The 25012-nt window shown below is 42.7% G+C and overlaps 1 protein-coding gene across 2 annotated transcripts in view; it reads left to right on the top strand.

The window, feature by feature from the left end:
- The window catches only part of SMIM19 (small integral membrane protein 19), a 50319-nt gene that overhangs the window by 5561 nt on the left and 19746 nt on the right, over nucleotides 1-25012 (top strand). Inside the window, exons 2-3 of one of the 2 annotated variants that reach the window (XM_084857519.1) lie at nucleotides 158-282; nucleotides 2208-4093. In XM_084857519.1, coding sequence (XP_084713645.1) covers nucleotides 158-282; nucleotides 2208-2275 — 193 coding nt within the window. In that variant the 3' untranslated portion in view covers nucleotides 2276-4093. Of the gene's footprint in view, nucleotides 1-157; nucleotides 283-2207; nucleotides 4094-25012 lie in introns of those variants that run through there. The other variant, XM_084857521.1, reaches the window with a different exon arrangement.

Here is a 25012-nt window from a genome sequence, read left to right as displayed (position 1 = left end):
TAATCTTTCTGCTGGGACCCTGGGCACTTTTAGTAGAAATCCCCAATTCCACTGTGCTATAGCTGGGCCCCCATTCATTGGTGACTCCACTTACAAGTAGAGGAAACATTATATCTGTTATATTATTTATGTTTTTTCTTGCCTTTTTGGATTTCAGAAATAAAAGGAAGATCATGAGGATTTTTACACTACCTCCAACTGTAGAAATACCAGCTGAACCAAACTTTTATGATAGTGTGAAAAAAGTTCGTCTACGACAGCAGCTAGAAATGTATTCTATTGGTAAGTATATGTTTGCTGTCTTGGAGAACAAAAATAAAACTGCCAGTACCATAATGCCCTTATAAAAATCTGTGGTGTGACCACACTTGGAATACTGTGTACATTTATGGTCACTGCATCTCGAAAGAGGTATTGCAGTGCTGGAAAAGGGGCAGAAAAGGGGCAAGTAAAATAATCAAGGGGCTGGAACAGTTCTCCTATGTGGAAAGGTTATAACATGGTGGGGATTAGTTTAGGAAAAAAGGCAAATAAGGGAGGACATGATAGAGGTGTATAAAATTATGCATGGTATGAAGAGAGTGGATAGAGAACTGTTTCTCATGATATTATAATCTGGGGGTCATCTAATGAAGCTGAATGGTGGGAGATTTAGGACGGATCAAAGGAAGTACTTCACATGGCATGTAGACTATGGAATTCATTACCACAAAGATGTAGTGATTGCCAGCAATTTGGATGGCTTTAAAAGGGGATTAGACAAATCACAGAGGATAGGGATATCCGTGGCTACTAGTCACGATGGCTATATATTGCCACTAGTTTCAGAGGCAGTATGATGGGATCATGAGTGGGAAGGTGCTGTTATCCTCATGTCCTGTTAGGGGCTTCCCACACACATCCATCAGGCCACTGTGGGAACAGAATGCTGGACTAGATAGCCCATTGGTCTGATCCAGCATGACAACTCTTACATTTAAGGCCTTGGCAAGATGGATATCCTATGTTTTAATTGGAATTTAGTAACTGAATATATGTCAAACATAGACTCAGATTAGAATCTTGATAATAGTAGTGTCTGAAGTTCGCACTACATAGATTTGTGATGCTATTAAAAAATTCAGATATTTTGAAACCCTTCACAGGAAAAATGTTTTAAATGTTTCTAAGGTTCTGTAGCTCCCTTCCCTTCTTGCATATTATAGAGAAGTACAGGAGGAATGAGCACATCAAAGTTGTAGTATTGTGAAATAAATATATGGCAGCACAACATGTGCATAATGTGGGTGACAAATTCAGTAGTTGTTCCTCACTGGATTGTTCTGCTGGTGAATCTTGACACATGCTTTGCAGAGATTTGTAGTAGGCTCAAGCCTATTTCCGCATCGCTTATTGTTAGCCACTTTGAGCATCAGTTTTTGGTGGAAAGGCAGGATGTAAATCAAATGAATCGGAAGTTGTCAATGGCCAGGTTTCTCTGTAATCAAGAGCCAAAAGCTTATTTTGGTGGTGGTGCGGGGGGGGGGGGGGTGTTGTTAAATAAAAGCTGCGGTTCTTGAGAGTCTAACAGTGTGTAAGTTGCCATACAGCTGTGTGGAGTACTTTTGGTCAAGTTTGCTCATTTTTATTCTAGGCATGCCAAAGCCAGTTTAAAAAGTTCAGGATGCAGGATTATTATGTTTCCCTATGTAAGTGAGTGTTCTTACTGGCCCTTGTGACTGTGCTTCCATTGCATTTCCCCCTTCTGCCTCCAAACAAAAACAACGCAAGATCCCATGTATAGGCCTAATATCAAGTTTGGCTAGCAGGTTCTGGGCATGACTTTGCCAGTTATTTCTAACTACCCTATCATTGCCAAACATGTGTTATAAGGATTTCCCTCTAAAGGCAGTCTAAAATAATTGTAAATAAAAATAAATATATATTGCTGTTACTTGTGACCTAAGGCAAATTTTGATCCTAAAATGTGTGTATTGAAAAGTGCTAAGCTTGTACTTCAGTTTGTTATCTAACAGATAAAAGCTAGGCTTGAAGCAGATAATGTGTAATGAAAAATAATTCTTTTCTTACAGTAGATAGGGATTTAGCAGAGCAATCCTATGTATGTTTATTTCAAAGAAAGTCCCACACTGTTCAGCAGGATTTATTTTCTAGTAAGTATGTTTAGGATTGCAGCCTAATATATCTAAATCCATTTATTTGTCTAGCAAGGAAATATGACCACCAGCAGCAACCACAGAAACAGACTGATAGCGTACAACTTTTGGTGGAATGAAGTCTTGAATCTCTGAAGTCAAGAAACAGCGCTGAGGATGAAAGAGTGGGAAGAAGTCACTCCAATGCAACTTTCATTGTTATAGTCGTTTAAATTTGCAGTGATTGCATACAGCATCTCTTGATGGTAGGCCTTGCATAAATGTACAACGAATGTTCTCTGAAACCTGAAAAATGAATGGCTAATACATATTGGTCCTGTTTTCCGGTTTGTATTACCAGTTATTTACAGTAAAACCAGGACCTTATTAGGAGCACTGAGGTGTTCAGTGTGAGTATTCCCACTGCTGGTTTCAAAGCAGATATGAAATATGGGACATGGTATCTGGTGTGTCACAATGCTGTCAATAAATTGGTGCTGGTAGTGAACCAAACATCTTCTATAGAGAGGCTCAGAGTAAAGACCAAATATCCTGGTTAGGTAACAGAATATAGATGAAGAGATGAACATCTTGGGAGATGCATGTCTTCCAGTTTTGACTTAAGTAAATATTAGTGTATGGAACAAATAGCAGTGCTGTGCCTAACATGCTGGTTTCCACCATCCCATCCCACCAGTCAAATAAGCCTGGTGCTTGCAGTTATTTTCAGGTGTAGACTCCACAAGTCATAAGTATTTTTGCATTTTAGCCATTTAACTTTTTCCCTCGTGTTCTGTCCTGTGAATTCTGTTGTTTATTTTGAAATGTCAGGATACTTCCAGTTAACTACTTGGGACTATTGAACTCGGTGGAACTAAGCTGTTAAGTCTAAATACCTGTACCTAAGTAGTTTGTGGGTTATAGTCCATTTTTCAATAAATTGAAAACGTCTTTGAGAAATCTCTATCTGATAAAGTTTGTAGTAGAGCTGTAATTTCTTGTGCAGGTGTTGGGAGCAGCTTTTCTTCCTGCATTTCTAAATGGCACCATAATGGGATGTTACAAACAAGGTTATAGAATACAGGGCAATAGCTTTAGTGTTTGCTAGAACTGCTAGAAAACAGATCCACCAGTAATGGTCAGTTATAGTTTATTTGTTTACAAATATGTTGGACAAAACTGATGGTGGAGTTATAAAATGACTTGACACAAATAAATTATATGTAGGTACTCATAAATATTTGAAGAAATATGAAAAACCTGTTTCATTTAGGCATGCCTGAAACCTGAATATTTGATTAAATTATAAGTTGCATTCCTAAGCAGGTAGCATGCTTCCAACTGTAGGCCAAATTAAAGAGGCAAATGTATAATAGGTTTCTGCCTAGTGTTAAGTTGCCAGTTCTGATGTAGTGTTATTTCCCCACATTTGCCCTGGTTTTCCTGACTTTCTGTCCTGTGCTTAAACTCTTGTGGGGAAAATATGTGTTCAAATACCTGAGCACAGCAAGAGTTTCTGATTTTTCAAGTCTCTGAGGAAAGGCAGTCAGATTGCAGCAGTTGGAGGGCTGATGCTGACATCATGTCGAGACAAGGGTGTTTTGTAGATGCAAGAGTTGTCCCTGCATCTGCATCTATGGGTACCGTGTTATGTGAGCTTTTAGCTCACACGTCTTGGCTGCAACAGTTTCTGTGACCATAAGGTAACAACATATTTAAGTGATACATATGAATTTCTCATGCTGTACATGTCTGAAGAATGAAAGTGAATTTGCTTTGTGAATTTAGAATTGTATAGTATTGTAAAGTAATGAGTCAATTTCTTTGGACTGTCCAATGTTATTAATATCTGTGTTCCTGGTAACTTAACTGGAAATGTGCCCCTTGTAAAATGCTCCCACAGCTCCTATGTATAGAACGTTTGTTTTATTTTTAATAGTAAAATACATCTAAAGTTGGATCTGTGTGAAACTTTTTTTCTAGACTAATAGTATTTCTATGGGGAACTAATGCATGTGCACATAACTGTATTTCATTAAAAGGATGTTCCATTTATTTTCATTGATACCCAAAGAAATATTGACTAGATGTTGCCTCTGATAAATTTCTCTTAAAAAAAAAACAACTAAATTTGTGGGGAGAGTGGTGATGATGAGGGCTTTTGTTTGACTCTCAGCAGTCTACATGTGGCTACTTAGTACTGGGAAGTTTTGAGCAACGCTTAGGCAGTTCACTTGGGAGAAGGTAACTATAATGCACATGAAGGCATCCCTGGGACAAGGGTTTAAGTCCTTATTGGAGAACAATATCCATCTAAGGGGAAAGACCTTTCTGCTGGGGAAGGAAAGAGTTGGGACAAACAACAAGGAAAGCAGTAACTGCACTCTTTCAGGAGCAGATACTGGTAGCACAATGGCATGGGGCACATCTGCCCCTCCTGGCTCTAGAGAAGGGCTGGGGAACCTGTGGCCCTTCAGATGTTGTTGGAATACAACTCCCACAGTGTCTGACCATTGGCCATGCTAGATGGGGCTGATGGGAGTTGGAGTCCATCAAAGATCTGGAGAGCCCCATGTGTCCCCACCCTGCTGTAGACATCTAGAAAGCAGGAGACAACAGTCCCCTTGTGGAGGCGGGGTGTGTATTGAGGGGGGTCTTTTGGAGATGGGGCTAGGGGGGTGAGTGGGAAAACAGTTAAATTGAAATGAGGGGGTGAGATAGAAGCCTAGAGCCATAAGTTATAAGAACATATTTGTGAGAGTGTTGAAGACTGTGTGCACTGTGGAAGAAAACAGTCTGGGTGAGCAAAAGCCCCTTACTGTAATCGGCTGCAGAGGTTTGCCAAACAGGCATGGGGCATCTTGTGACCAGTTGAGTCTTAGCCCCCAGCAAGGGAGAGCATCCCATCTTCTCCAGGCTGGGTGGAAAGGGCCCACTGGCGCCTAGCCTTAGGCTCCTATGCAATATTTTGTTGCAGGTTCTCCCTTTCATCTCTATATTGCAATGCGGAGTGGCAAGCAGTGGCTGAGAAGGTTGCTCACGGTAGCCCAGCAACGGAATCCACTGTTAGTATGATGCCCGATTCTGTTTCCCAATGCAAGTCAATAGGAAAAGGTTAAAGAAATGGCTATTAGGACAGCTCAAAAAGGTCCGGGGCACAGCTCAGAAGACCCGGGGGTCGTGCCCAGGTGGGCCTCTTTAACAACGCCCCGGATTGCAGCGTAATCAGGGCTGAGGCGGGGTTGGACCCTACGCCGCCCGCTATTCACCCCTAAAGTTGTTGCAAAGGCCAGTCGTCCTGAATTACCTGGATCTACCCACAGCTGGCACGCAACTGCACCCAGAAGCGTTGTGGCCTCATTGACTTCGAGGCAAACAAGCCGCGCTTTTAAGTTCTCCACCCGAAAAAAGATCTGCGTTAGAGGACGGCAGCGCCGCTTCCTTTCGTTTCTCGGAGGGGAGCCCCGCGTTCAGATCCTCCGCTGCATTCTACAGGCCGCTCTCACTTCCGCTGCGGCGGCGGGGCGGCGAAAGAGGACGCTCCACAAACCGGAAGCTCAGGCTGTGCGCCGGGCTTCCCCCCATCTCTGCGGCGCCCGCGCCTCGCGGCCTCACTTCCGGCGCTGGTGTCGCTTTAATTTTGTGCCGATGCACATCCGGGCCCTGCCGGCGTGGTTGGCGGCGGTTGTGGAGAGCGGGCAGGCGAGGCGCCAGCTCGAGCGCGAGGCTGGACGGTGAGTAAACACAGCCGGCCGGCGGCTTCCCCGCCCCCTCCTTCCCTCCGGGCGCCGGCAGCGTGAGCAGACGGGCGGAATGCTTTGCTGAGGTAACGCAGCGTCGCTCTCCGTTGTCCTGGTCACGGTGACCCGGAGTCACGCGGCCGGGCTGCCGCTCGCCTCAGGCGTCACCAGTGCCCCGCTTTCGGTACGAGCTCCCGTTTCTTCCGCCCACACGCCCTGCGACGGTGTTTGCTTCTCCCTCAGCGACCCAGTCATGTGGGGGGAAGCAGAAGCCGGGGGTGGGGGAGCCGGCGCCGAGAACACACCCCGAGCTCCCGGCGAGGTGGAAGGGGGCGGGCGAGTGCAGCGCTGCGACGCGTCGGACCGCGCTCTGCGGAGGCGAAGTAAACGCGCGGCGTTCTTGGGTGTATTGCTGAAGTGGGGAAGCGCTGTGGGAAACCAGGCGCTGAATCAGACCTCGCCGCTTGGCTTCCGCGCCCAGTAAGGTCATAAGAGAGCCGAAAGATCAGAGGCGAGGGGTAGCGATGCTGCGCGTGTTGCTTGTTCGTTCCGTAAAGCGAGCACATTTTTCTAATCTGCTTAACTTCCTCTGCTCAGGTGTGCGGCAGTTCTCTCTCCCTAATTAAGAGTTCGGACTAGAGCTTTCTGTCAGCCACGTTGTTGTCTTTTTCTTTGCTAGCAAGATACCATATATGTAGCTTTTTCCTCCTCTCCCAGCTCCCCACCTTCAATTCTGGGCTTTAATTTGATCTTGCCTATCTCCTGATCTTGCGTCTTGTACAAGATGGCCTGGCTTCTCAGCTGTTAGGTTGCAGTTCACCCCAAGGTGAGGATTATACAGTCTTTTTCTTTAAGAGGAGAGCAGGTGATAGAGAAAGAGAGAGAAATTGAGAGGCAAAAAGTTTATGTATGTAATAGAAAAAGTGTTGACTCATGCTTTAGGTTGGAGTTAAAGTGAGGTGTATGGACTAAAACTTCCAAGACTACTGGTCTGCTCCAGATGTTCCTTCTAATAATGATAATCTTATTGTATGATTTTAGGCATATTTCTTTGGAAATAAATCTTGAGTAATCTAAGTGAATTCACTGGGACTTCTAACTATGACCAGATTTACAGGCAGCCTTACTTTTGCACCCTTTTCCTCTTCATAAGCCAGTCTGCCAACACTTGTTATAAAAGAGCACCTAATCATTGTATATTACACATAAACCAGAAAATGGACATGCCTGAATCATTCCTGGCCTACTCCACTAAAGGAAAACTCTGGCTTTTGTATTGCAAACATTTTATTGCCCTGTTATGTGACTGTATAGGCACAGAATGCTGCTTCCAGGGACCAAACTAGATGTGATCCTAGCCACATAGTTAGGCCTGATGTGCATGTTTTTTAAAAACAAAAACAACCAGTATGGATGGGGGTGCAGAGCCAAATTGCAGCCATTGCATGGGGGCATTAAGAGTTTGCCCCCACTGTGGTCTAATCAGAATCCCTCTCCTGCTATTTGCAGTAGGAGGAAAGCTCTCATTGGCGTGTGTGTGTGTGATTTTACTGTACCCACAGTGGGGGCAAAGTGTTAAAGCCCCCCCACACACACAGCATGATCCTGATCCATCACCCCCTCCTGCTCCCCCACCCTGGCTATTTCTGTTTCAAACAGTCCTGTGGAGGGCTAGCCATGTGACTGACACCACTTCTAGTTTGGCAAGAGTGTTGGACTAGGAGCTGGGAGATCCGGGTTCTAGTCCCCACTTGGCCATGGAAGCTCACTGGGTGACTTTGGGCCAGTCACACACTCTCAGCTCAACCCACCTGACAGGGTTGTTGTTGTGAGGATAAAATGGAGAGGAGGAGGATAATGTAAGCTGTCTTGGGTTCCTTGCGAGAGGAAAAAAGGCGGGGTATAAATGCAATAAATAAATAAATAAAAAGTACTGTTGCTGTTGATGAGTTTCTCTTAAGGTTCCTGCCTTATAACCTTGAAGGGTACATAAAATAAGGTAGTACAGATAGTTAATTGGCTGGCAGCTCTTCCACTCCCTATGCCTAAAAACCTGCTTTGCATGTTTATGGCCAAAGCCTTTATAGTGTAAACAAGCTTCATCTAATATTTTTTTGGGTGGGTCTTGAAAGTTGTATAAATTTTGGCAGATACTTTAAAGATGAATACTTTTTATGTGCATAAACATAGGGAAAATGAAACACGCCTTAAGTAGCTACAACTCATGTAGAAAACCGTGCTGTGTCAAAAATTATTGTTGGAGAGGGTAAAAGGTCAACTGTTCGTACTTGAAAGACAAATTGGGGTGACTGTTAAGAACATAAGAAAAGCCATGCTGGATCAGACCAAGGGTCCATCTAGTCCAGCATTCTGTTCACACAGTGGCCAACCAGCTGTTGATCAGGAACCCACAAGCAGGACATGAGGGCAATAGCACCCTTCCACCCATGTTCTCTAGCAGCTGGTGTGTATAGGCTCCCTGCCGCTGGTACTGGAGGTCGCACATAGCCATCAAGACTAGTAGCCATTGATACTTTTCCTACAGGAATTTGTCTAACCCCCTTTTAAAGCCATCCAAACTAGTGGCCATCACTGCTTCCTGTAGTAGCGAATTCCATAATTTAACTATGCTCTGTGTGAAGAAGTACTTCCTTTTATCTGTTCTGAATCTCTCACTAATCAGCTTCATGGGATGACCCCACTGGGTTCTAGTATTTAAGAGAGGGAGAAAAACGTCTCCCTATCCACATTCTCCACACCATGCATAATTTTGTACACCTCTATCTTGTCTCCTCATAACCTCCTTTTTTTTTCCAGTCTAAACAATCCCAGCTGTTGTGTAACCTTCTCTCATAGGGGATATGCTCCAGCCCCTTGCTCATTTTAGTAGCCCTTTTCTGCTCTTTTTCCAGCTCTACAATACCTGTTAGCAGGCATTTAAGAGAACATTAGGTATGTAATTGTTATAAAGGCAGCCATCTACATCAGTTAAAATCATTGATAACATCTTATTGATGGTAACAGTGATTAACTATTAAAAAGCAGCCTGAGCATATAATTGAAGGCATGAAAGTAACAATTATAGAGAGAATCAGTGGGTCTTGCAGGACATTAGGGATTAAATTTAAATGTTTGGAGAGGTTATGGGTACTATTTATTTACATTATTTCTGTAAGTCATAGTCTGTCAGCCTTGGGGTGGTAATAGCCTCATATTTTTTCAGGAGATAACACTTCAAAAGATACTTGGCTTCATTCTCATTCTGCCACAGTGCAAAGGACCTCTCCAGTTAGAACTAACATCAGTGGATAGTTACTGCATTTGAATGTCACATTAATTCAACCGTAGTTAGTGTGCTGTGAATGGGTCACAGTGAGCCTTGGCACAGCCTGGAAGAGGAGTTAAGCTTTTGTTTCCATTATTCCTTAACTGTAGTTTGTTTTGTCCAAATCAACAAACTGCAGTTAAAGTTAACTGTGGTTAGTTTCAAGCCAACTTAAAATAACATTCCTAACTACTGAGAGCCAGTGTGGTGTAGTGGCTAGAGTGCTGGACTGGGAATCGGGAGATCCGGGTTCTAGTCCCCACTCAGCCATGGAAGCTCACTGGGTGACTTTGGGCCAGTCACAGACTCTCAGCCCAACCCACCTCACAGGGTTGTTGTTGTGAGGATAAAATGGAGGAAGGAGGAGGATCATGTATGCTGCCTTGAGTTCCTTGGAGGAAAAAAGGCAGGATATAAATGCAATAAATAAATAAATAAATACTTCTCCCAGCCATGTAGGAGAAGGAGAGGATGGGAGCCTCTTTCAGATGAGGCATGTGATGTTAGAATGATGTCCTGTGCTAGGCCTTGTACTACTGGTTGTTACTTCTCTGTTCTGTGCACAGGAAAGGGCTGGGTAATGTAAACACTAATTTTGGGTACTGTGTCCTTCCATTTACATCTGCTGACATAACCGGCAAGGCGTAGCAGGTAATGTCGCAAGAAACAATAGTCATTCCAGCCATGATGTTTAGCATCTAGTGATGACCTATTGTTCCTATGTATGATTCAATCACTCCTGATCAGAGCTTCCTCTTTAGGACAAGTACTGAAAGATGAGATGACATACTTTTAGTGGAAGGAAGTGTTTAGATGCAGTGGAGTTACCAATCTTTGCAATTATTGTGATAGTTTATCAGCTTTGACCATAATGTACTGTATTTTTGTGTGGAACATTGAATTAAATAGGCCCAGGTTTTCTCACTGATGCTTTTGGATATAGTTTATTTTTAAATGAAGATGTTGATCAGAGCTGTAGTTGCAATAGATTTCCTAGCAGGGTTCTACCTCTGTTTTTCTCTTTAGGTCTTGTTTATCAAGATTATTGTGGGATGATCTAACCATAGCTTGCATGGATGCTCAGAATCATTTCCCCTTTTATTGTACCAGAAAAGCTCTGAAGCTTTAGAACCTTGTTTTCTCTTCCCATTTAATAGAGTTTACTTTAACAAAGCTACCTCTGGAATCAGTATGATGACATCCTTTGATCTTTTGGATGCCATTATGGAGTAATCATTAAGCTCTGGCAGACTTGATTTCTGCATTGTATAAAAGATTTGCAGAAAAAATAACACAAACTCCCAAGCTGGCACCTACATTCAATAACTAGTCCATGAAACTGTACCCTTTGCAGCTGCTGTTTCCATACACTGTAAAATTGATACAGATAACAGGAGAAAATAGTGAGGCAAGTTGCTGTATTGGTGTAGTCACTGCAGTTGGAAGGAGGAAATCAGATGAGGGCTTGACCATTCCTGAAGATTACCAGAGGATGCAATCCTAAGGGGATAGTCAGCTGCCTCTGAACTCGGAGGCGACCAGCTACCTAATGCAGGGCAGGCAGAGTGCAAAGGGGATCTTCTCCAAGCTCTGGCTGCCCTGCATTTGTGGCTAGACAGCCGATTTTGGCTGTCTAGCTCGAGTGGTGCTGGGGCGTCATTCACTCCACACTGCTCCTTGGAGTGCGGAGCCGGGACGTACCACACCTCCTACAAGGGGGTGGGGAGGTTGTTTTCTTGGAATGGACCTCAGAGTGCTGGCTCCAAGGTCGGTTTCTGAAAACCGAAAAATCCTATGGCCGTCTAGACCCTGTCTAGTGGCCATAGGATTGCACCCTTAATACCAGCAGTGATGTGTGGTAGGAAATCTTCCACCATTGTGTTTTAGAAATACATAATTCCATAAAATTAGTAACATAATGAATGGACGTAATGAAACTGGGCAGCTGGAATAAATACAGTACTTGTTAAATCTAGAGCCTTAGAATCATAGAGTTGGAAGGTGCCTCAGTGATCATCTAGTCCAACCCCCTGCACAGTGCAGGATTCAGTCACAGCATCCCTGACAGATGGCCATTCAGCCCCTGCTTAAATACTTCCAGTGAAGGAGAACTCACCACCTCCTGAGGCAATCTGTTCCACTGCTGTACAGCTCTCACTGTTAGGAAGTTTATCAAGATGTTCTGCCTCCATGCAATTTCAACCTGTTGATTCTAGTTCTGTGCTTGGGAGCAACTGAAAACAATCTGCTACATCTTCTGCATGACCACCTTTCAGATGTTTGAAGATTGCTATCATGTCTCCCCTTAATCTTCTCTTCTCCAGGCTAAACATACCCAGCTCTTTTAACTGTTCCTCATAGGACTTAGTTTCCAAACCCCTCACTATCCTGATTGCTCTTCTCTGGATGTTCTCTAACTTGTCAATGCCCTTAAAATGAGGCGCACAGTACTCCAAATGTGGCCTGACTCACACAGAATACAGTGGAGCTATTAGTTCCTATGATCTGGACACTGTGCTTCTATTAATTCAGCCCAAGATTGTATTTGCATTCTTAGCTGCTACATCACACAGCTTGTGATCCACCAAGACATCTAGGTCCTTTTCACATGTACCACTTGCAAGCTAGGTCTCCCCTGTCCTATACTTCTTTGATTTTTTTCTATCCATATGCAAGATTTTACATTTATCCCTGTTGAATCTCATCTTGTTAGATTCAGCCCAGTGTTCCAGCCTGTCTAGATCCTTTTGAATCTTGATCCTGTCATCTTCTATGGTGTTGGCTATCCCTCCTAGCTTCATGCCATCTGCAGATATAAGCGAACCCTCTACACCCTCCTCCAAGTCATTTATAAAAATGTTGAACAGCACAGAGCACTCCAATCGAGATCTCCCTCCAAGAGGATGCTGAGCCATTAATTAGCACTCGCTGGTTACATTTACTCAGCCAGCTGTTGATCCACTTATAGTTCAACCCACATTTTACTATCTTGTTGAAAAGGATGTTATGGGAAACCTTGTCAAATGCTTTGCTGAAATCAAGATGTACTATGCCCACAGCATTCCCATGTCTTACGAACCAAATAACTCTATCAAAAAAGGAGATAAGGTTAGTCTGGATGATTTATTCCTGACAAACCTTATGTTGACTCCTAGTAATTCATTATATTCTAGATACTCACAGACTGACCTCTTAATCATTTGTTCAAGAATTTTGCCCAATATCGAAATCAGGCTATCTAGTCCGTAGTTTCCTGATCTGCTTTTTCCCCTTGAAGATGGGGACAACATTTGCCCATCTCCAGTCTCCTGGCACTTCACCTGTTCTCCAGGAGTTCTCAAAGATTATAGACTGTGGCTCTGAGATAACTCCCGAAAGCTCCTTCAGCACCCTGGGATGTAATTCCTCTGGCCCTTGAGACCTGAACTACTTTAAAGTAGTTAACCGCTCTCTAATCATGTTCTTACTTATTCTGAGCTGCAGATCCCTCTGTGTATTATTTGTTCTTCTTGTCCCAGGTTGAACCGAACTTCCCTTTTGGGAGAAGACTCTGAGGCAAAATATGAGTTCAGTGCTTCTGCCTTCTCCCCATCTCCTGTTAACAATTCATCATCTTCCCTAAGTAGAGGACGTACCCCTTCCTTGAGTGTCCTCTTGTTCCTAACATAGCCAAAGAAGCTATTTTTGTTGTTCCTAGCATCCCTTGCTAGCCTTAGCTCATTCTGGGCCTTCATCTTTCTGATGCCATCTTTACAGCTTCGGGCAAGTCTCTTGTACTCCTCCTTGGTAGCGTGTCCTTCCATTTCCTATACATGAGCCTGTTGAGTCTCAGCTCATCAGAGAGCTCCCTGTGCAGCCACACAGGGTTCTTTAAATCTAAAAGCATAGCTATAATTAACCAATGACTAACCCTAGAAAGTGCACATATTTATGTGCACAGATCTTCAGGCATGTTAAGATTAGTATGTTAACCACTTTCAGTGCCTACACCTACTTTAAAACCTAACGTAAGATAACTGTATGCTATTGAGTTGTCATGTCTTAAAATATTTACAGGTATTTCAACAATGTTAAACTATATACCATTTTAGCTGTATTGTATGTAAAGCATTTTTGCCTTGAAAATCTGGATATGAATTCCTTTAAAAAAATGAATACAAATTCCAAATACAACTTTGAATTTATTAAAATACACACACATTACCTTGAATCCTAAGATTTCACTTTGTGAATGGAAGGAGTGTTCCATTTATGGAATAAGTAATTCTGTGGGAGGAATCTCCATCCGTTCATGGAGTGGTAACTAAGGATCCAAACCACTAAGTGCACCATTAAAAATAATTTCTTAATTCTACTTTTGGCTGGATGGTAGGAAGATACTTCTCTGTATTTATACGGCATGTAAAATTAACTTGTCATACTTTGTGTGTGTGCTGTATGTAAGTTAAACATGCTAAATCAGTGTGCTTCATTGAAGCCTCCAACCCTGGTTTCTTTACCATGTTGTCTGAAGCAGGATCTCTGAATTGTTCCTCTCTTAACAAGTCAGAATCATAAGCCATGAACAAACCCTAGCTTATGATTCTGGCTTATTAGGAAAAGAACAATTCAGAGATCCTGGTTCAGATGTCATGGTACAGAAACCAGAGTTGGAGGTGTCCTGGTTTGCTTAGCTGCTTCTTTAGCTGCCTTACCTTGATATCTGAACTGGTAGATTCTTGGAGGGACCTCCCTTCTTACCTCCCTCCATTGTGAGAGCAATCCATTTAATCCTACTAAATACATTTCATAAAAGGACCTGTCACTTAAGTAAAACATAGCAGTCATAGTTTAACTGTCACCGGTTATGTCATAAGTTGCACTTCATTAATACTAGTATATGGGATGTACATTCCCTTCTGCAATGCATTTGTGGATGAAAAGGCAATTCTGCATACAAAATATATAGTGCTGATGGGGAGCACATTGACTCGAGTGCATCTGGATGCATACTTGATGCTCACACCTTGAAGCATGTTTTTTCATTCAACTTTGGAAAATATGTATACAGTCCTGGTTGCAAGCATTCAGGCCAGGTACCTGTTTATGAAAGACTTCATCACATGTGATTCTCATCAAGAAAAGTGTCCATGTGCAGAAGCCAGCCTCTGTACATTCTTATCGCATGCTGGCCTCATCTGTGTCTAGCTTATAATTTACTTGTTATGCTTTGATGGAAAATGGAGTCATCTACAGTTTCGACCGTATTGACATCCTTACCTTTATAAAACAGCTTTGTGGGAAGGGAAATTCTTTTCATATCAACATAAAGTTTATAGGAAAAGTTAATCTAGTGATTATTAGTGTTGATACAACTAATCACGTCTCTTGGAACAGTCCATAATTAATGTGAATGTATAAGTAGGCTCACTTCTAATCTTCATGTGAATTTTTTCATTAGGCAAAGTGAAGTTATCTTTTAAAGTCTTCTCGCCAGATTTTCTCTTAAGCTGCATTTGTTTTAAAGAATGTTACAGGGAGATGGATCATTACTTTCCTCAAAGACTGCCTACTCCTTTTAAGGACGTTATGAAATCTTAATGTAGGTAAATTCTATATAATTGCCTGAAACTTAAGAAGAATGGCTTTTCTGTACAAGGTTTGGTCATCTATAACAAATTGATGTTTTAGGGTTATGATTTTAAAAGATAAAATTTTGCCCTATTAGTAATTAGGTGGTGAAAAGCAAAAAGATATCTGAATTTGGAGTTAAAAGCTTAAATAAGAACAATAAACACTATTTATTTAAAGTATATTTAACCTGCCCATCCTAGGATATTAGAGTGGCATGCAAGAGGCATAAAGACCACAATTCTCTGCCAATCTAAAACCATAGAATCATAAATCAACAACACAGTAAATCAAATTAGATGGATAAAACCAGAGTTAACTAAACAACTCAAACCATAGTATTTTCAAAACATGTATGTTCTCAGACAATTACTGTGTATTGCAGTTTAGGATTATGTAAATCAGGGGTGTGAAACCTGTGCCCCAAGGCCTGCAGGTAGGGATGTTCAGACTGTGTAAAATCCGCTCTGTGTTTTGTGGATTGTCAGGTGCCTTTTGTTCTGTTTTCGGCTCAGAGATGGATGCAATTTTTTTTCTGTCATGTGGGAAAATACGCAAATAATTACGTAAGAGGTTTCATAAGAATTTATATAATTACCTTAGTATGTGATATCTAGTGTATTGCCCCCCATTCCATTCAACTTTTCCTCAGCAGAAACTTGCATATTTTCCTACAAATAAATATATGTACATTTTGGGAAGGTAAAAAAAATATCTGAAAGTCCATGGGCTCCGCGTGGCCTGAGGGGGTTGCTCCACAGCAGATTCCACAGTTCAGATTCGTAGAAGTCCAAGCTCATTTTAGTCCATCTCGAATTTCTCCAGGATCGTGAGCTGCAGGTGGCCTCCCCCCCCAGTCCTTAATGACTGACCCCTGGGTGCTGATGCTGAGTTTTTCCCCCTCCCCACAATTTCCCACCGATTGTACTGTTGCTACCAGTGATACAGATGGCTCTTTCCCGCAAGGAAAAAGCAATATGTATGAGGATCTCTGCAGGAAGAGCCTTCTATATCAGAATCCATAGGATGGCGGAGGTGGAGAGAAAGCTGTCCGCTCCCTTCCCCAGCAATCAACATGCAGATCACTCTTTTCCCGCTGGTGTTAGCAGTGATGAAAGAGCAATTTGTATCGGGTTTGCTGGGATGTTCGCATGCAGGTTTGTGTGCACACATGCATGTGTGTCCTCCAACTCCTGAGCCAGCATCACATGTAGCCCTCTGGGCCAAAATGCTTGTACACCCCTGCTCGTGTAAATAAACAAAAGCTGCTGGAGAGATGACTTTGATGTTGGTTATGTCATTTAGGTGGCATAATTGATAAAACTGTCCTGATCGCTCAACTTACTATCTGAACTACAGAGTTGCTGCAAGTTTTCTGAGGCTGCATTAAGTATAATGGGTTTCCAAGCAATGATTTCACGTTCCTGCCTTCACCTTGCCAATTCCTTTGCTCATCTATACTAGTCAGTTCACTGAATGGGGTCTGTTCTGTTCTGTTCTCCATCCTCCATCATTGGTTGTTCTATGATTTGCATGTCTGTGATGATCTGGGTAAAAATAAAAGCCAGTCATGGACTGTTGGGCTCTTTAGAAGAGCTTGGGTGTAAGATGAGGGCATCTTAAGACCTGTTAGCTTAAAGGCATTTCCCTCATTCCGTTATGTGACATCTAGGTTCTGTAGAATACAATGTTTGTCCCCTAATTCTACGGTCAGGCTTCCATAATAAGCACTGGAGTGTGTTCAGACCCACTTGCTCCACAGTGTCCCTGTTTTGAATGGTCCTCCTTTATAAGACATAGGACTTGTGTTTTGCAGGACACGAGAGCAACCTACCCTTTAGTGCTGCAGTGGAGGTAGCCCTGACTGTGCTATAGTAGTGTAATCACTATCAAGCAGGGGTGCCAAACCACTGCTAGGTGGGGGGTCAGATTGCCCCCCACTGGGCCCTGTGGGGATGAGATGACATCAGCTGGCCCGTCACTGCACATTTTGCCTTTCTCCGAGCTGAGTGGCACGGAGGGACTTGATCGGCACTGGGAGAAGCAGCTTCCTATAAAGACTGAGACAGCACTGTGGGGGGGGGGGAGCTGCTTCTCCCAGTGCCAGCTGAATTCCTTTCTTTATGCCTCCCTCAGCATGCAGAAAGGCAAAATGGGTGTGGGTGGCTTCACATGACATGTGTCATCTAAAATGGGTGGCTTCACATGGGCCTCCATGTGAAAAGACTTGGCCAGTGCCTGTATACCCACTCTTATGTTTGCTATTTCCAATCGGAGATAATTATGGGGATTTCTCCAAGTCCTGCCCCTGGGGGAACCCAAGGAAGTTCTGCAGGCTGATGCAGAACCTCTACAGACTGGATTAGGCCTGCAGGCCAGAGGTTCTGCATCCCTGCTATAAAGGCAGTGGGCGGGGGAAGAATTGCTGCAATAGGATAGTCTTGCAGCAGGTGAAAATGCCGTCTTTATAAAGCAAGAGATGTTTGAGGAGGGACTACGCATTTATTAAGTGATTGGACTTACAGCCTAGCACATTCCAAGGGCTTGGGGTACATAATATGTATCTAATCATTCTAACCAAAAGCTGTTCGAATAAAAATGTCATGCGCCACTTCTGGAAGATGTGGCAAGTCTCAAGAGGAAGAGAATTCCAAAGTTCATGGGGGCAGCCCCTGAGATTTTTTTCTGTTTGCCAGTTCTGGTCGGCAAAGGCATATAGATGTATAAGAACAAAAGAAGTGCTCTGGTGGATCAGACCAAAGATCCATCTAGTCTAGTATCTTCCATACCCATGGAGACCAACCAGATGCCTCTGGCAAGCTCATAAGCATGGCGTTAAGGCAATAGTCTCCTCTCTTATTGGTTGGCCCCCAGTAGCTGGTGTTCAGTGGCATATACAGAATTTGAATATGGAGGTTCTATATAGCCATCATGACCAATAGGCATTGACAGACTGATCCTCCATGAATTTATTTAATCTGCTTTTAAGTGAGCTAAGCTAGTGGCCATCACCACGTCTTGTGGCACTGTATTCTATTAATATGTGCTCTGAGAAGAAGTACTTGCATTTGTCTGGCAGCAGATTAAGGACAATCAGTTTCAGTGGATGATCCTAAGAATTATATGAGACAGAAAAGGTTTCTCCGCATTATGCATAATTTTATAAACTGCTGTCATGTACTCGCTTAGGAAAAAAGGGTGACAACATTTAAAAAGGCCCAAATACTTTAGCCTTTTCTCATAGAGAATGTATTCCAGTCCCCTGATCATTTTCTTATACTTGTCTGCCCCTTTTCCAGCCTAAGATACCCCTTTTGAGATGGGGGAACTAGAAATGTACACAATATTCCAAAGCAGCAGCATCTTAGATTTGTATAAAGGCATTACAATAGTGGCTGTTCTATTTTCTATTCTTTTCCTAATGATTCCTTGCATAGAATATGGGGGTTTTTTTCCCACGGGCTTCACACATTGACTTACTGACTTGGTTTGCACATAATGGTGACAATTCCTGGGTTGTTTAACCCTGGGTTCTTTTGTGATGTGCCAACCCAGAAACTATGGGTTAAACAACCCAGAGTTAACCCAACAATTTACCCATGGTAATTCCCAGATTCGTATGTCATGAAACAACCCAGGACAGGGCATTTCTGGGTTGCTAATTAAAAGCAGAAATGGCCTGCACGTGGCTTGCATGCTCTGCTCTTCCCTGACAATTCCTGGGTTAAACAATACAGGAATTGCTGCTGTTATGTGCAAAGCGGGTTGATGAGTTTTTGCGCTATCCAACAGCGACCTCAAAATCGTCTTTCCTTGTTAGTCATTGCCAGTTCAGTTCCCATTACCAAATACATGAAGTTAGGATTTTTTTGTTCCAATGTGAATCACTTGACAGTTAAGTTGAAGTTCCTGTGCAATTTTGTTGCCCATTCACCCAGATTGTAGAGATCTGTTTGGAGCAGTCCATTTGGGTTTTCACCACCCTGAATAATTCAATGTTATCCACAAACTTGACCACCTCACTACTCACATCTAACTCCAGATCATTTATGAACATTAAATAGTACTCATCCCAATACATATCCTTGGAGGACCCCACTGCTTGCTTCTCTCCATCTCTCATCTGCTTCCTGATTATCCAGTTGCCAATCCATCCTCTTTATCCTACAGCTGCTAAGCTTACTCACTAGGCTTTGGTGAGAGAGTTTGTCAGAAATGTTTTGCAAGTCCTAAGTATAGAAAGTCTACTGGATTACCCTTATCCACAGGCTTATGGGCAGCCTCAGAAGAACTCTAAAAGGTTGGTGAGGCAGGACTTTTCTTTGTGGACACAGTGCTCATAATTAGCAAGCCTTGCTCTCCTGCATGCTTAATAATATGGGGTTGGATCCAGATTTAGACACTTGAACTGGGCTGGCAGAAACAGATTTCTCTGCCCTCTCCTCCCCCCAGCTGTCGTCCAGCACCCTGAAATTGTTACAAAGAGGGTTGGAAGACCCTGCTGAATGGGATGAGCTATACTGGGAAGGGAAGGGGGATCCCTGAAGATTGGGGGGAAGCACCTTCCATGGGCAGAGCCCTTCTGTGAATGGGATCCAACCCATTATGTTTTAACATTGGTTTCTACCAGTTTATCAGGGGGGTATCTCCATGAGCAATTTACTCTGAGCTGGCTGGATTTGGAGATTGTTAGGGATACATGACGTTGTAGCCATCCAGCAGCCACCCCAGAGCTTATCATGGAAAAGCTGGATTTCCTGAGACTGCTTAAAATCCTATTCTTTCCCCTAGGTTCTCCACAGTATAGTTGTTGTGTGCCCCAACCCCTGCATTGACCTCGGGTATGCTAGCCCTGCTCAGGGGTGTGCTTTTCACTGTGACCTCCGGTCAAGGGGTGTTTCCTGTCCCTGTGTTTCCCAGCACAAATCAATTAGTGTCTACTCAGAAGTAACTCCCATTGTGGACAATGAGGCTTGTCCCCTGAATATACATATCCGAATTTACAGAGATTCCCCCCCCCATTGAAATAGCGCATTTTAAAGCACTAATTCCCTGAATGCTGTAAAGCACTTTCTCAAAGCTGCGATTCTCCACTGTTTAGTTTATTGCCATTCGGAAGTAAGTACTTCCACCTTGAGCATCCGATCCTGTGCAGCATCCGGTTAGAAAGGGGGCTGGTTTCCCATCCCTTTGTTTCTCATCTCTGCACAAACATAAGTGTGTCTACTCAGAAGTAACCCCCATTGTGGTCAATGAGGCTTGTTTCCAAAATGCGCTGTCCTGAAGTTACTGAGGCTCTCATGAATCGAAATAATGCATTTAGGAGCCCTAATGTTGAAACTTCAATTGGTTGCAACACAGCAGGGAGAATGCTGTGTTCTTTGTTGCTTTAAGAAAGTAAGTGGGGGGGGGGAGAGAGAAGGAGATTGTTCTAGTTTTGGAGGGTTCAAGGCAGAGAGAACACTCTGTTCTTGTAATGATTGTTGCTTTAAGGGAGGAAGTAATGTGGAGCTTGGTTATCTGAAGGTGTCCAGTGTCTTATGGACTAGATTTGGAAAGTCATCCAAGCCATGGTGATTGCAGACATTGGATCCCTCCAGGAAATGTGCTGTGGGCAGGGAGAGAGAGAGGCTGAGTCCACCCATAAAAATTTGTTAAATGAGGTGACAATTTTATATGCAACTCTCATTTAGAAAGAGAGACTGCTTGATGTCAGTGAGGGCAGGACTATTTTCCTTCCTGTTTTTTTCAAGACATATGGGAAGAGGGAAATTTGTTCCTTAGAGCTTAATATATGCAGAAATCTGATTCTTATCACGAGAGGGAAAATTTAAAACTCTTAGAATTGTGAATTATAAAGGTTTCTAGGGGAAAAGAATAGCTGTTTAAACTTTTATCTGAACAGCATATTTAAGATTTCTAAACTCTGAAGCTACCCAACTTGACTGGTATTGTATCTGTTACTAGTTTATGCAATTATTCCATGGAAAAATGTAGCAGTGGAAAAATGTCCACCCCATGTTACTCAAGGGGTTTGGATCGTTCTCAGAACGTGCAGTGAATTTTGCTTATCTATTGCCAAAATACTAATGTTTGCAGACAATGCACACAGAAAATGCTACACAGAGGAAACACAGCAAAGTTGGTAACGGTTATGGCTATTTATATTCATGCTCTGGTAGCCTCTAGGCTAACCTCCTACACTACATTGTACATAGGGTTACCTTGTGAAGATGGTTTGTACATTTCAGTTAGTGTAAAATATATCCACTAAATATATCTGCTATGCTGCTATTCTGGCTGGGCAAAGGAAACACATCAGGCTGTTGTATAAATTACTTTTTTATTTATTTTAAAAATGTCTTGGCCACCTTTCAGGGCAGAAGCCCTCCCAAGGCGACTCACAGCAATAAAATATATAAAAACAGTCAAAGTATTAAAAACAATAAAAATGTAAACACAGTAAAATAGCAGTAAAAGCAACAATAAAAGCCGACCAGCAACAACACAGCAATAACAGCAATCATATCAAGAGAAGGCCACAGTAAATAACTACTTCCAGTTTTTCTGATCACAATTCTAAGTGATGGTATGTTACTGTGCTTTTTATGATAGTGAGCCTGTTCAGACATCACACTAAGCCATGATGGTTAGGAGTTTTGAGCTAACCATGGTGGCTTAGCATGATGCCTGAACGGGGGTCAGACCCAACTATGGTGGTTTATTAACCACGCACTAACCATGCTCACTGACTACCTGCTGCAAAATGGCTAGCAGCACTAACTATGGCTTAGTGTGGCATCTGAACAGGCCCCATGGATAACGGAACAGCTGAAAATGGCAATTACAGGAGTGGGGCTGCTGATGGCTGTTGGCAGCCATTTCCTTCTTTCTGATTCCGTTACAAAAATAAGCGCACACAAAAATAATGCCAAAAAATTGTGCAAAAATCACCATGTTGCTAAAATGTGCATACACACATATGCACATTTGCACAAACTCACCATATATTGCTAAAATGCGTATATGTGCATTTGTGCAAAATGCCATATATTGCTAAAACGCACATTATCCCCATATACCTCTAAATTCGCACACGCACAAATGTGCTTTTTAGTGATATATGTGGGTAATGCGTGTTTTAGTGATATAATGTGATTTTGCAGAAAGGCGCATTTTAGCAATACGGTGATTTTCGCACAATTTTTTGGTGGTTTTATTCTTTGCTTGTTTTTATGATGGAATCAGAACAAAGGAAGAAAGTGGCCGCCAACAGCAATCAGCACTAAGCCATGGTTATTGCTGCTAGCCATTTTGCAGCAGGTGGTTAGTGAGCATGGTTAGCAGCTGTGTGAGCCACTGAAGATGCTGGGATGCATGAGAGCGGTTGGAGGGTGGTTAGAGAGTGATTAGCCTAACCACCCTGCCCCGGTGTGCATCTGAACCGGGTCGGCATGTTGTTGATTGTAAACTACCATGATAACTGTTATTGAAGGCTGGTATATAAATGAAATAAGCAACCTTTTCCTATAAAGGAGTAGTATGAGGTATGATGAAGTACTTTTAGAAAGGAGAGGTGGTACTCTGGCAGAAATATGGGAATTAGTTCTCATTGTCAACTTCAGGTATTTGGGTAGGCAGTTGCATGTGTCCTTTTCTACCAATAATGTTGGATAAGCCCTACCCAATCTTTTCTAGTATTAATAGAGGTCTAATTTTGCAAACAAGCATACATATCTAATGGGGGAACACTTGTGCTTATGAAATTCAGTATATAGCTGGTGAATAAGAATCGATGGTAGTGAACCAGATCTTGCATCCCTAATACCGGGATTATATTAACCTAAGCTTTTGTGATTACTGAGATATATGTCAATATTATTGGTAAAACCAAGGTACCTGCCAACATTCACTGAAGTCTTGCCACCATCCCTCAATTCTTACTTAGTGCTGTTGGTTAAAATATCTACAGTCTACTCTTGTAACATAAGGATAGAAAGAATGCTATATTTTCAGAGAGAATAAAATGCCATCAGGTCATAGTGCTTACTGAAATGTCACCTGTGTCACCCCTAAAATAGAGATTGCAATGGGCTTTTGACCTAGGGTGTAGGATGTCAATTCTGAGTTTCTATGTAAGAAGGATGCATGATGTTGTATAAGGGTTCCATGTGGTGCTATTTCTGGAGCTTGTCTCAGATGTCTTTCTATGAATAAACCAGCTGTCAAGAACTTTAGCCAGCATATACTGCAAGTTACTTGCAGTAGCATAAGAATCCTTCAATACTCAGACACATTATATGAATTGATAAAGCACCAATATTTTGCTGCGTTTGTAACTCCAGTGAAAAGTTTACATTGTCCACATTCACATGCAGTGATAAGCCGGGATTCTGGAAAATCCTGGCTTACTGTGAATAAACTATGTGTTTTGTTTGATTATTTATTTGATTTGTACCCTGCCTTTCTACCAAGAAAATGGCACTCAAGGCAGTTACAATCATAGATAAATAAAAGCTTGATTAATAAAAAATAACCTTAAAAGCACAATTAAATCACAACATTGACAGAATCAAAACAGCACCCAACCCAACAGACCAGCTTACATGCCAAAGTCCTCCTTGAATAAAAATGTCTTTGCCTGCCAGTAGGAGGCAGAGAGATAGCTAACCTAGCCTTGTGCAACAGGGAGTTCCACAACCTGGGAACAGCCACCAAGAAGGCCCTCACTCATGTCACTACTGAATGCACCTCTGAAAGTGACAGTGCTAAAAGAAGGGCCCCTCCTGAAGATTTTAAAACCTAGTCAGACTTGTATGGGAGAAGATAGTCTTTCAGGTAACCTAATCCCAAGCCGTACGTTGAATTGTGCCCAGAAACAGAGTAGTAACCAACCAAGATAAGGGAATCACATATTCCCTGTAACTAGCCCTGCTCAACAGTCTGGCCACAGCATTCTGGGCCAGCGGAAGTTTCCGAACAGTTTTCAAAGGCAGCCCAATGTAGAGCATGTTACAGTAGTCCAAACAGGATGTAACTAAGGCATGCGTGGCTGTGACCAGATGAGACCTCTCTAGGAATGATGCATTTGGTGCACTAGCCTCAGCTGCACAAATGCACTCCTGGCTGCTGCCGAAACCTGGGCGTCCAAGTTAAGGGCTGAGTCTAGGAGTACACCGAAACTGTAAACCTGAGTCTTCAAGGGGAGTGTAACCCCATCCAGCACAGGTTGAGTCCCTATTCCCTGATCTGCCTTTTTACTAACCAGGAGCCTGCCTGTCTTATCTGGATTAAGTTTCAGTTTGTTTGTCCTCATCTAGTCCATTACTGACATTAGACACTGATTTAGAAGCAGAACAGCTTCCTTGAATTAAAAAGAGAGTTGGATGTCATCATACTTGTAGCACTGAACCCCAACACTCCGGACAACCTCTCAGCAGTTTCATGTATATGTTAAATAGCATGGGAGATAAGATGGAACCCTGATGGACATCACAGGCCAATGGCCATGGCATCAAACAGGAATTCCTCAGCACCACTTTCTGAAATTGCTCCTCCAAGAAGGACCGGAGCCACTGTAGGACAGTGCTTCCCAGTCCCGTTTCAGACAGACACCTCAGAAGAATACAATGGTTGATATGGAAAACTGCTGAGAGATCCAAGAGAGACACACTCCCCCTATTCAGTTCCTGGTTTAGGTAGTTCACCAAGGTAACCAGAGGAGTCTCTGTCCCATAACCAGGCCTGAAGCCATATTGAAATTGATCTAGATAATCCATATCATCCAGAACTCCCTACAGCTGAGAAGCTACTACATGCTCCAGCATCTTGCCCAAGAATAGAATATTGGACACTGTTGGTACGCTCAACCCATTTGTGTCCACTTGACTCCTGCTGCTAACACAATTGGCTAAACTAACCAGACATCAAAAGTTTACTGTGTTGTCTGAACTGAGGGTTTGTTGCACCTTTTACAAGCCAAGATCTCAAACCGGGGTTTGTTCTTGGCTTACAAATTCTGTCTCCCAGGCTTAGACGACATAGTCACATTTCAATTTCTGGTTAGTTTAGCCCGTTACGCTAGTGGGAGGAGCCAAGCAGGCACTAATGGGCTGCAGACATCAGCACACAGCTCATACACACTAAACACATTCACACTAATCCTGGCTTACCATTGCATGTGAGTATGGTCAAAAGTCCAT

This window comes from Heloderma suspectum, chromosome 5 (assembly GCF_057233095.1).
Source record: "Heloderma suspectum isolate Gila_16-S chromosome 5, 16-S_ref, whole genome shotgun sequence".
Taxonomy (NCBI): Eukaryota; Metazoa; Chordata; class Lepidosauria; order Squamata; family Helodermatidae; genus Heloderma; species Heloderma suspectum.
The sequence above is the reverse complement of the archived record's forward strand: the minus strand, read 5'-3'. Positions and strand labels throughout refer to the sequence as shown.